The following is a 13,115-nucleotide window of genomic DNA, read 5'->3' as shown; positions in this document are numbered from 1 at the left end:
TTTTCAAGTCATAGAAGGGTAATCATTACGTTTATTTTAATAAGTTTTTAAATACCTCGGGAGGGGTCAAAAATTTTATTAATAATAATCATAATTTATATACATCATTAGATGCCTTATGCTTGGATTTCACAGTGCCCTTATCAGCAAGAGAAACCTTGCTTTAATAGTTAACTTTTGACTTGAATATAAGTTGGGTCATCTTGCGCCCACTAATGGGCTCTAATATTTTATATTTTTGGAATACCCTTATTATAGGCAATCTGAGTGATGAGCATTTCCATTGAGAAGAGCTGTACGGAAACTTTAATTTATTTAAATGGCCAGTGTAATAACAAGTAAGGCATGGTCCCTGCCACCGGGAGATTATAATAAAATGCGAGGGGTCTACATACAAAGCCAGACAAGTGTGTCAGTGTGCAAATAACCATGCCACAGACACGATGTGAGGAGGTCGAGCAAAGTGCCATTGGAACATAGAGAAAGAGTGATTAAATTCCAGCTCCATAGTATTTTCTTTATCTTAGGTAATTTTCTGGAGCCATCTGTTTTAAGTTTGGGTTTGGTGCTGTTTAATTGTAGCTGTCAGTGTGGTACCCCCATCCTTACTCTCTTCAATTATCCAAGAAACCTAGGAACTTAAAGCATTTATTTATTTTTTTTCTTTCCTTAAAATGAATTGCAGGTTTAGTGTAACTTTGGAAAATACAATAAACAAAGTATAATTTTGAAAATTAAAATTGCCCATAATCACTCTATCGAGGATAGTAACTTAAAAATATTTTATACGTCTGTATATTCCTTCTCTCTCTCTCTCACTCTCTCTCTCTCTCTCTTTCTCTTTTTTCCTCTCCCTTTCCCTCCGTCTTCCTGTGTGTGTGGTGGCGGGGAGAGGGAGAGAGAGAAAGTAAAATATTGTTAACATTCTTAAATTTTTAATCTCCTCAAAGCCAATATCTTGGATGTGCATCTCAAATGTAAGTTTTGACTTGCTGAGAATAAGAAGAGTTTTGCTCCAGAGATGTTTGACCCTAATAGTAGAATTATCTTTTTGATGATCTACTCCTGAACAGGGCAAGCCCTGGCAGGCTGACCCACAAGGCTGGGCTTTGATCATGTGGAACATTCCTGTTCTTCAGCTAAAGGGTGGGGCATTCTGTCATCTGTTTGGAGTACTGCTTGAACTTCTGGTCTCATCTAGGGAATTAGACATCCTAAACCATAAAAATATTATTATAACCTCCTTAGATCTCAAGGTGATGAGGTTATTTCTCGTTCCCCTTGTGTCTTCTTCTTTCTCTCCCTCTTTTTTCCCTCTGACTAAAACTAGTAGAGTATTTTTCTTTGTTCTCTCTGCCCAGAGACTTTGACCATGGGTGGCTTTCTATTAACTGGAATGTTTTCTCATGCAGTACTAAGAAAACCTCACATTGGCATGATTGAAAAATTCAGCTTACGTTATAGCTTGGACCATACAGGTTTTTCCTTTCTTTTTAATTTGTGTTGTACTTCTCCACTCATGTATAATAATTGATGTTCACGGTGATCTTGCATAGATGTTGCAAGCAATTAAAATTTTCATTTATTTCAAGAGTGTTTACCTTTACTCAGAGAACACAGTTATACAAGTTGCTTTAAAAGTTTGATAATTCCAACCTCTGGGTCACCTTGGGGTTGGCATCTATTGACTGTCCTTTCCCCTGAGAACTGGTTAGATTTTCCTGGTTCTTTGGAATGCATTGTGGACATTTTGAGTATTATGTTGGGAGAATCTAGGTCCTGTGAAAATCATCTAGAGAACGTTGAATTTTCTTTTTTGCTTTTTTAGCGGGTAATCAACCTGGCTAGGTTCAGATGGCAAGTTCTGTCTGACCTCCTGTGGGTGGTGACTCTCATGTCAGTTCAGTTTTCAAAGCCTTTGCTCTGAGGCTGTAGGTTTATTCCACACAGGTGCCACTTGGGAGCTAGACTGGGAGGTGGGCTGTGGTTTATATCATAATTCAGTTCTCAAAGCCTTTGCTGTCTTGCTTTGGGTCAGTCCCAGGTATGTGCACTTGAGGGGTGAGCCTGGGACTTGTGTAGATGTACATAGCATTAGATGATTTGTTTCCTCCAGCTCTTTTTTCCTCTGAGATCCCGCTCACTCTTTGACTTGCAGGGATCATTATTCTTAGTTTCTTTGGCTAGAATGACAGGGTATGTCTCGGGAGTTTTTGCTGCCTGTGCCACAGCTGGACTGTGTGCTCACCCTCCATGCAAGGTTGGAAGAGTAAAGTAATAAAAACAAAAATGGGAAACTCACTCTTGTTAGAGTGGCTTCTTCAGGTTTTGACTCCCACCCCCAATCCATCTGCTTTTGCTTACTCTTTGGAATTCCTCGGGTGGTTGGTTTTTCCTTTGGTCCAGAGTTTTTAGTATTTATCATTGGGAGAAAGATCAGCTGTGGTGTCTTAACTTCATCTTAGCTGGTACCAACATTAGCATTTCAGTTTTGTTCATACTGTGTTAGAGACAGAAGCCCAATCCCTAGTTAATCAACTCTACTTCTCTATTTAGTCTCACTATAGACCATTGTTTTGTGTTTACTTTGTATTTCTTGATAATATTATACTAGATAATGCTCAATACATGCTTATTTTTTATTGCCTAACTTGTTGAAAAAGAGGATTCAAAAACATTTCGTGTTGAAGAATCCTCACTTTTAAACAAAAATTTCATTTAACCAGAATATTCCAGTTAGTTAAGGCTTTAACTTTTTATTTTGAAATAATTATAGAAATCGTACACAATAAGTATACCCTTAACCTAGTTTCCCCTAATGGTTGTATCGTACATAATTGCAGTAAACTACCAAAGCCAGGAATGTGACATTTTTTCCAGTGTGTGTGAATAGTTTTATATTATTTTATCACATAAGGCTTAGTAGGCTAATAAATTTATAAAAGCTGTCCCTGAGAAAGGACCACCTACCAGATGTATGTATAAACCATTCTAATGACTGTACCTTTTTTTTTTCCTTTTTTTAAAATTGAAGTATAGTTGATTTACAATGTTGTGTTAGTTTTGGGTGTACAGCACAGTGATTCAGTTATACATACATATATATATCTATTCTTTTTCACATTCTTTTCTGTTACAGGTTATTACAAAATACTGAGTATAGTTCCTTGTGCTTTACAGTTGGTCCTTGTTGGTTACCTATTTTATATATAGTAGCGTATATATGTTAATCCCAAACTCGTAATTTATCCCTCCCCCCTTTCCCTTTTGGTAACTATAAGTTTGTTTTCTATGTCCGTGGGTCTGTTTCTATTTTGTAAATAAGTTCATTTGTGTCTTTTTTTTCAGATTCCTTAGTGATATCGTATGATATTTGTCTTTCTCTGTCTGATTTACTTCATTTAGTATGATAATCTCTAGGTCCATTCATGTTGCTGCAAGTGGCATTATTTCATTCTTTTTTATGGCTGAGTAATATTCCATATTGTGTATGTGTGTTTGTGTGTATAGATAGATAGATAGATAAAGATACATCTTCTTTATCCATTCACCTGTGAATGGACATTTAGGCTGCTTCTGTGTCTTGGCTATTGTATATAGTGCTGCCTGTACTTATTGATAAAGTTCCTTAAGGTACCTTTTAACTATTTCAATGAGTACAGTAAGCCCCTTACATACGAACGAGTTCCATTCTGAGAGCGCATTCGTAAGTCCAGTTTGTAAGTCCAACAAAGTTAGTCTAGGTACACAACTAACATAATCGGCTATATAGTAGTATTTAATTTGATGGGATTTAAAGGAAGTTTCTATGATTACTTGAAAAATTTAACTCCTCACTTAAAGAGAAAGATCATGGTGTTGGGAAGAATGGGAAAGTCACACTCCCTCTAGTGTCCTTGGTCTCTGGCCCTGAGAATCTCTTGATTTTCTGATATCATCTACTTTCAGATGACCCCTTCCCATCATGTCACTATGTCTCCTTTGCCCCCATTTTCTCTGGATCATCTCAGGCTGAGCAGTTCTGCACTGTCTACCCTGACAACGAGGAGATGTATCCTCTCGATTCCAAACCCCTTTCCTAAACTTCTGAGGGAATAGCTCCAAAAAGAGGAAGAATGTGGGAATTAAGTGACATGAGACAGGAGCAAGGCCTTAATTTGCTGCCCAGGTAATTGAAGTTTGGGGAGTGCAGTGAAGCAGGGCAAGCTGAAGCCCTCAACTCAGTTCACGGATCAGGGTGATCCCAAACCCAGTGGCCTGGAGTGAGGGACCTAGAGAACAGCACACAGACTGGAAACCGGCGTGTTGTCTAGGCACTCTGATATAGAAGAGCTGGCATATTTAAGGCCAGTGTGTGTTTTCTCTAGTTCACATTGTGCTAACATTCTCATCTGTTTTCTGTTGTAGTTGCATGAGTTTGAATTTTTACATTCTAGATTAAAGATTATTTTGTCATTCATTCATTCATTCATTCATGCAGTATTTTTCCACTGAGCACCTACTGTCTTTCAGGCAGTGTTCTAGGCACTGCAGATACAGCAATAAACAAGACAAGCAAACTTTCAGTCCTACCCCAGAGGCTTAGTTTCTAGTGGGGAAGGATAGAGAATAAAAAAGATAAGTATCTCTTTTCCTGCCCTGCAAATAGGTTCATCAGTATCATTTTTCTAGATTCTATATATATGTGTTAATATATGATATTTTTCTCTTTCTGACTTACGTCACTCTGTATGGCAGACTCTAGGTTCATCCACATCACTGCAAGTCACCCAATTTCATTCCTTTTTATGGCTGAGTAATTTTCCATTGTATATATGTACCACACGCAGATGAAGAGAATGGACTTGTGGACGCAGAGGGGGAAGGGGAGGGTTTGACAAACTGAGAGAGTAGCATTGACATATATACACTACCATGTGTAAAATAGATAGCTAGTGGGAAGCTGCTGTATAGCACAGGGAGCTCAGCTTGGTGCTCTTTGATGACCTGGAGGGGTGGGATGGGGGTGGATGGGAGGGAGGCTCAAGAGGGGATATATATATAACATACAGCTGATTCACTTTGTTGTACAGCAGAAACTAACACAACATTGTAAAGCAAATATACTCCAAAAAAAAAAAAAAGGTAAGTAAGTGAAACACATTTTTTGTTACAATTATGATAAATGCTAAGGAGGGGGAAAAAATCAAAGAAGAGGGATAAGAAATGTTGAGTTCTGAGGGTTGTCCTTTTGATAGGGACGCCAGGAAAGGCCTTTCTGAGAAGGTGATATTTGAGTCAAGATCGGAATAAACTGGAAAGAGTGAGCCAGATGTAGATTTGTGAAAACTGGAGGTTGCAGGCAGAGGATGGAGCATGAGCAAAGGCCCTGGGGCAGGCCAGGAAGCCAGACCTTAGACCATTGGAAAGAAAGTGTAAGACTTGAGGTTTGAATTCGGAGAACTGTTCCTATGTTACAGTCTTGCGCACTACTTCCTGCTTAATATCCCTCCCACTAACTACCCCCAGAAAGTGCAAGCTATTTGGGGCCACTAACATTCTACATAAGGAAATCAGTAACGAGTGTAATGAGTTAAAAAATGGTAACATTTTCCAGCTTGCAGTCGAGCACCTTCATTCTGACGCTCTGCTCTTCTGTTTCTAGCCCAGTTTTTGCATTTCAACCTGTTCTCCTCCCCCTTAATCCTTCCCCTCTTACCTAGTGACTGTGTGATGATTATGTTGGTAAAGTGCTGATGACTACTTTTTGCTTTTGTTACTAAAATGCATGAACGTTTATTTACTCATCACACATAGAACACTTGTAGTCTCTCTAGAGGCTACAGAAAAAGTGAAAGCCACTTTCTGCCCAGAGTTGCTTCCAGACTCACAGGAACAAACAAAGCCTGTGCAACTGTAAAATATAAACCAAGTTTTTTGTTTGTAATAAAAATAAATGATAAGGGTTAAGTAGGAGAGAGCAGGAAGAAATGAAGATGCTGAAAGTAGCTGGCATTTTACATTTGTGTGTGAAAAGGGTTAGGATTTTCAATTCACCCATGTTCTGGGGGTTGCCCGTGGGATGGGGGTTGTCCCTGAAAGAGGAGATTGTGTTTGTTGTATGCAGTAAGCAGTTTTAATTTTTCATGCTTATGTTATTTCAGGGTCCCCCACGTGGGCCTTCGTGGTTCTCACTGACCTTTCAGGAAAAGCTTTTAAATGAAGGGGTGTTTCAGCAGTCCCTAGAAACATTTTTCTGCTAAGTTGAGTTGCTTCAGACTTCCTGCTGACTCTGCTTAGATCATCCCCTGAGAATTTCTTCTCGGTAGGATTTAAGAGATTTGGCATTCATCTCTAAACTCTAGTTCTAAAGATAAAAATGGCTTCTTTCCTACCTTGGCTGGCTGAAAAGAATCTTGCTACTAAAAATGCTATTAATATAACAGACCCGTCAGAGCAATGCAGGGAGTGCTGTAATTCTTGAAGGTTGGGGCCATTTCCTTTAGGAAACCTCTCCTGAGGCTTTTAACTTGATTAGTTTTCTGTTGGCAGAAACAAGCCTAACCAGAAATTTGTTGTTGAGCATATGCCTGTGAATTTATATTTGCAAACTTTTGATGTGTACAGTAGAGGAGGGTACCTCCTAGCACATTTGAGGTGACAGTTTTGCCTTTCTATACCTCAGTTTCTGTCACCATCATTCTTTCCTTCTTTTAACTGTAAATCTGTGTGATTCTTAAAATGGGACTGTGGCTAACACCTGTTCTAAGCTTTTAATTACTTATTGGCAAAACATATAGATACATAGACACATCCAGGTATCTTAATGTACGCTTAAAAACAAAAATCAAGAACCCTGAGAAATTGGTCATGGCCTTTAGCATTACTTTAGATGCTTATTTATTTTACTTGCAAAAATGTAGTACATGATATTCTTAGGAATGTAGATAACACAAGTTATGCATGGACAGTGCATCTTTTCATTTTCCCTACACCAAGTTGAGTTTCTGTGTTTTTTCTTGGCTTCTTAAAGACGTCAGCCAGGGAGGCGTGAACTTATTGCTTTGAAGTATGCTTGCTACTAGTAAAAGGAAGATTCTCTTTCTTGGAAACTTCGCTCTCAGAATCATACGACGTGTGACCTGGTAGGGAATAGTCCAGTATGGGAATAGCTTCACATCTGGTGTCTGTATGAATTACCTCTGAACTCATCGGAAGATTCAATGGAGGAGGTTTTTCCCTTCCTGTTGCCACAAATTTCATTTCAGTGAAGATGTGCTTATAGGAGTTTCAGCCACCTTTGAGACTGAACAGTGGGATTATAGAGTGGTTCTGGATCAATGTGAATGTATATTATGTTTCAGGGTGTTTCAAACTGTAATGGTTACAATAAATTTGTTCCTGTTTTCCTCTGGTACCTTTCACTTTTTTGTTTATTGTATCCCTTCCCTGGCTAGAATATAAGTTTCATGAGCGTGGGGAATGTGTGTCTTTTGTTGTCTGCTGTATCTCTGGCTTCTAGAATGTGGTAGGTGCTCAGTATATATTTTCTGAATGAACGACTATGTAGATGATTGGAAGAATCAGCTCAGGGATGTGCCCAGCTACTCTATTTTTCTTCTTTCCTTTCTGGCCATTTTCATGTGTGTATCTTAAGTGTGTACCACTTAACTAGTCTAGAGAAACCTCATTGCTGAGCAAGGAGAATAAGGCTAAAGAGAGTCACACATGTTGAACTTTGAGGATTTTTCTATTTTCCACTCTGGGTAACAGTCCTCAGACCAATGAGAGAGACTGGAAAAATGTTAAGGAAGGAGTTGAATTAACCTGGGTAGCCCCAAAAGGCTGAATGATATTTAGTGATTTCATCATGTGAATTTCTGTTTGCAGGGCACTCTGTACCAGATTAATGTTCTCAGGTTGGATTTGCTCCCAGAAATAAACCCATTAGTTTAGCTGCTAAGCAGAGAGTGGGGTTCCTATTTCATTTTGCCCATCTCCCTCTCCCTATCCACTTCACAGCCCCAACCCGAACCTCCCAATCAGGGTTTTCAGAATGCTGTGGAATTAAGGTAAAAACCCTTTTCCTTCTTGAGTTCGATTTATTAGGAAGAGTTGATTGGACTTACATCTTGAGCTTTTCCATTTTTGATTGATTTTGAAGTGTAGATGGAGTCAGAATGAAACAAAACCATTGGGAGAGAGGGAGGTTATCCAATGCACCTCTGAGTTTTGCTTGGTTTTTTGAAATGTGTAATTTCAAACAGGAAGTTACTCATTTGGCAGACACCTTGGTTTGTACTTTTCAGAGTTTTTAGTTTATGGATAGGCATAGAGCTTTAAATATACACCTGTAGAGTTTAAGTAGAAGAAGACAACGGTTGCCAGCTCAATGAAAGCAGCCCTGTGCTGTGCCAGGTGGGCAGCTACCCTCCGGGCAGAGACAAGTGTAATTCTCTAATGATCTTATTTATGTTCTTATTTCATATCTCCGCAGGAGTAATCTCAGTACATGATGTTAGTTCTCACCTGCTACCACGTAAAAGTCCAAGTACCTGCCAGGTGCACATAGGTGCGCTGTTATCTGCCAAGCTGGCTGCCGTCCCTGTGTGCTGAACTCTTCCTGTTAACTGCCTATACCCATTGGATGACTCAATGATCCCCTCTTTTTTTTTTTTCTTTGCTACAGACCATAAAGCCATGGGAAACGCAGAAAGTCAAAATGTAGTGCATGAGTTTTATGGAGAAAAGCATGCGAGCCTGGGGCGCAAACACACGTCGCGCTCCCTGCGCCTGTCGCACAAGGTGCGGCGGACCAGGCACGCCTCCTCGGGGAAGGTGATCCACAGGACCTCCGAAGTGACCACCCGATCCAGCAGCACTCCCAGTATCCCCCAGTCCCTGGCTGAAAATGGCTTGGAGCCCTTCTCCCAAGAAGGCACCCTGGAGGACTTCGGGAGCCCCATTTGGGTGGACCGAGTGGATATGGGCTTGAGACCCGTGTCTTACACGGATTCTTCTGTCAGTCCCAGTGTAGGCAGCAGCATTGTCCTCGCAGCAGCCTCTGTGCAGAGCATGCCAGACTCGGAGGAGAGCCGGCTTTACGGGGATGACGCTACGTACTTGGCGGAGGGAGGCAGGAGGCAGCATCCCTATACATCCGATGGGCCCACTTTCACGGAGACGGCGAGCTTTAAGAAGAAACGCTCCAAATCTGCAGACATCTGGCGGGAGGACAGCCTGGAATTCTCACTCTCTGATCTGAGCCAAGAACATTTAACAAGCAACGAAGAGATCTTGGGTTCTGCCGAAGAGAAAGATTGCGAGGAGACTCGGGGGATGGAAGCCCCAGCGAGTCCGCGGCAGCTCAGTACCTGTCAACGTGCCAATTCACTGGGGGATTTGTATGCTCCCCAGAAAACCTCCGGGGTGACGGCAGACGGGGGGCGGAGGGGCAAATTTGCAGGCTACTGTCGGAATTTGGTGTCTGATATTCCTGATCTTGGGAACCATAAGATGCCACCAGCTGCTGCCGAAGAGGCTCTTCCGTACAGTAATTATAACACACTTCCCTGTAGGAAATCTCACTGTCTTTCTGAAGGTGCCACCAACCCACAAATGAGCCATAACAACAGCATGCAAGGCAGAAGAGCAAAAACAACTCAGGTAAAGTGACTGGAATCTGTTTCAATATTTTGGAGATGATGCATGACTTTAAGTGCATGAGTTTGCTCTTACACGATTCCCATCTTTTAGCCGGGTTTTGTTTGCCTGGTGGGTGCTGCAGCCGATGCCGTTTCTCTGGAGATGCAGCGCTCTTCTGCTTCACCCCTCTTGCAGTTCTGTGGTGAAGGGGTGGGGATTAAGGAGTAAGCGTAGATGTGTGTCGGGGATGTGATGAGAGTGGGAATAAAGCTGATGAGTTCACATTGGGAAGCTGCCTCTCCAACTCAGCTCTTCAGCGGCATCTCACTCCTTCTGAGCTTCCTTCCTAACGTGGTTCTATCCGTGGACAGATGGGGATGGTGGGGTGTGGACTCTGGGAACTTACTTCTTCAGCGCCACAGGTGGGAAGAGGTTAGTCGGCTGCTCGTTGGAGGAGGTGTTTTTGATTCAGGGCGGGCTCTGGTCATTTGTCAGCTGCTCTCAGAGGTTGGCAGGCTGACTGCCTTACCAGGAGCCATTTCAATTTCCTGTTCCTTGCAAGGCCGGCCAGCCCTCTCTCTGGAGGGAGGTGTTGCGGAAGGAATAACATGGGTGGGTTCCAGTTCTACGCTGCAGCCAGCTAGTTTTTGACCTTGGACAAACCCTGACTTCTAGTTGCTCTTCTGAACAGTGGGGTAAAGATGCTCGACTCACCTACTTCGGGGTCCAGGGCATGAAAGAGTGGGTGTGAAAACATTTTTCAAAGATTTAAAACGTATCTTACTTATGAAAGGAAGTCCCGTTACCTTCATTAGTAATGGTAATTAACGTGGAGATAATAACGTGTCAAGTAATCCTGCATGCCTCCATCCTTTTCTGGTCCTGCAGTTCCCTTAACGTGGAGATAATAACGTGTCAAGTAATCCTGCATATGCCTCCGTCCTTTTCTGGTCCTGCAGTTCCCTGTAGTGGAATTCTGGGAGTCCTGGCTTCTGTTGAGGATGGGTTGGTAGTTTGCAAGGTGGTGCTTCAGATCCGGAATCCAGATTGGGCCCATTTGCCTTGAAAGGTGTATTGGCCACCAGGGTGTCCAGCGAATACCACTGAGGTCAGCTGGAAAACGGCAGGTGTGCTCTGACCTGGCCAGCAGTGCATGGTGTTCACCTTCTGGTCTTGCTTCAGTGCAAGTCAAAGTTACTCGAGGGTTATTTTGAGGCTCAATTCTCTTGGGAAGGGTGTCTAAATATAATGGGCAGATGGGATGGTGGGGGAACCTGGGGAGGAGGGCAAAGGAAATTGGCACTAGATTGTCTGTGTTCCTGCCCAAGAGCAAGTTTTTTTGTTTTGTTTTGTTTTTAAGTATTCAAAATCTCAGGTCTCTAATTTTATTTTGGAATTTTAAATCCCCGTATACAAGTCGTCTGGGGATACAGTTTTTTTCTTTTTTTTTTTTTTGTACCACTGTAGATTTCTATATTAGAATAATTGAAATTTACTATATATTCCTCTGGGTTGATATAGGTTAAAGGAGTCTGTGTTTGACCTTTTCCTCTTCTTTTTTAAAAGATATTTTAAACTGTGGTAAAAGTACACATGACATTTACCATCTTGACATTTTTAAGTGTATGGTTGAGGGGTATTAAGTACATCCACACTGTTGTGTACCCTTCATCTTCAGAACTCTTTTCATCTCGTAGAACTGAAATTCTGTCCCCATTAAACAAAAGTTCTCTGTTTCCCCCTTTCCCCAGCCCCTGGCAACCACCGTTCTACTTTCTGTCTCAGTGAATTTGGCTCTAGAGACCTTGTAAGAGTGGAATCATGTAGTATTTGTCTTTTTGTGACAGGCTTATTTCATTTAGGTTGATATCCTCAAGGTTCACACGTTGTACCATGTGTCAGAAGCGCCCTCCTTTTTAAGGCTGAATAATATTCCACTGTATGTATATAACACTCCCCCCACAGCCCCCATTCATCCACTGAAGGACAAGTTTTGCTGATGGTGTCCAAGCCAGGTATCCTGGCTCCACGTCTTCTTGCCTGAGTAACTTTGGGCACAATTTTTTTTAATTAATCAATTTATGTATGGCTGTGTTGGGTCTTCGTCTCTGTGCGAGGGCTTTCTCTAGTTGTGGCAAGCGGGGGCCACTCTTCATCACGGTGTGCGGGCCTCTCACTATCGAGGCCTCTGTTGTTGCAGAGCACAGGCTCCAGACGCGCAGGCTCAGCAGTTGTGGCTCACGGGCCCAGTTGCTTCGCGGCATGTGGGATCTTCCCAGACCAGGGCTCGAACCCGTGTCCCCTGCATTGGCAGGCAGATTCTCAACCACTGCGCCACCAGGGAAGCCCTAGGCACAATTTTTAAGTCTCTGGAAGCCTTAATTTCTTCATCTGTCAAATGGGAATAATAATAAAGTTTCTGAGAAAATGGAATGTGAAGGCCAGCGCTTGGTACTTTAGAATCTACCCATAAGGGACAATGCGTAAGTTGATGTAATTTTCATTATTATTAGTGTTGTATGAGTTGAGGACTCAAGGTAGTTTTGTGTTTATATCAAACTTTGTGTTAGAAACAAAATTATTAAAAAGGCTGATTCTGAGGTTTGAGAAGGTGAGTGTGAATGTTGCCTGTAGATGCACTCCTTGAATTTTTCTCCATTTCTCTTCTGAAGCAAGATTATGATGATAGAAACGACTGAATTACCCCGCTGTGGTCCCTCTGCCTACCCTGGCCGGGCTCTTCCTACACTGGCAACTTGACAGGTTGGGACGCAGGTGAGATAGGTGCCCTATTAAAGGGTCACCTGAAAGGCACTGCAGGCTCTGTCCTGAAGACATTGCCAGATTGGCAGTGCAGACCTGATTGGAAGAAATGGTCTCCTGGCCCTCAGCAGTTAAAAGGAACCTCACCTGGGACTGTCACTTTTACCTGGAACGATGCTAAGTTAGCGCACATTCTGTGTAAGATTTGACGGGGTGCCAGGTGGTATTCTGGCTCCCTAGCTCCAGGTCTCCAACACTGCGGGACAGTTGGACCTCTGCTTCCCCCCACTCCCCACTGATGGGGCTGTGAGCCTTTGAGTCATGGCCACCCCCGGAAGAGGGGCAGAGCCGGTATCGCTGAAAGTTCTCATGTGTAATCGTTGTACGACATTTCCATTCTTTGGCTCGTCGCCTTCTAAAATCGTTAATGTATGAAAGTGAGATCGTCTCAGCGTGGTGTCTCGTAAAGCACTGTGGTAGCTTAATGTAACGCAAAGTGCAACAGGACTAGGCATCCTAAGACGTACATTTGGATCCCGGCTCGCTCCTTACTAAACGGTGACCTTGGGCAAGTCACTCCATCACTGGCCCCTTCTCTGACCGGGGTGAGTGACACCAGCCTCTGACAGGGCCATTAGGAGAACCAAGTGGGATTCCATGCATGGAAGCCTTTTGCAGAGTGTATAAAGTGAACGGAAGTCTTATTTTTGTATCGACTTTACGTGTTG

At 42.4% G+C, this 13,115-nt stretch overlaps 1 protein-coding gene across 8 annotated transcripts in view; it reads left to right on the top strand.

The window, feature by feature from the left end:
- Nucleotides 1-13,115, top strand: part of TIAM1 (TIAM Rac1 associated GEF 1) — a 400,681-nt gene that overhangs the window by 254,987 nt on the left and 132,579 nt on the right. For all 8 annotated transcript variants that reach the window (XM_079923442.1, XM_079923436.1, XM_079923437.1 and 5 more), the window contains one exon: nt 8,669-9,645. In XM_079923442.1, coding sequence (XP_079779568.1) covers nt 8,680-9,645 — 966 coding nt within the window. In that variant the 5' untranslated portion in view covers nt 8,669-8,679. The remainder of the gene's footprint in view (nt 1-8,668; nt 9,646-13,115) is intronic.

Source organism: Stenella coeruleoalba (assembly GCF_951394435.1).
Source record: "Stenella coeruleoalba genome assembly, chromosome: 5".
Lineage (NCBI taxonomy): Eukaryota > Metazoa > Chordata > Mammalia > Artiodactyla > Delphinidae > Stenella > Stenella coeruleoalba.
Note: the sequence above shows the minus strand (reverse complement) of the source record. Positions and strands in the feature narration are given on the sequence as shown.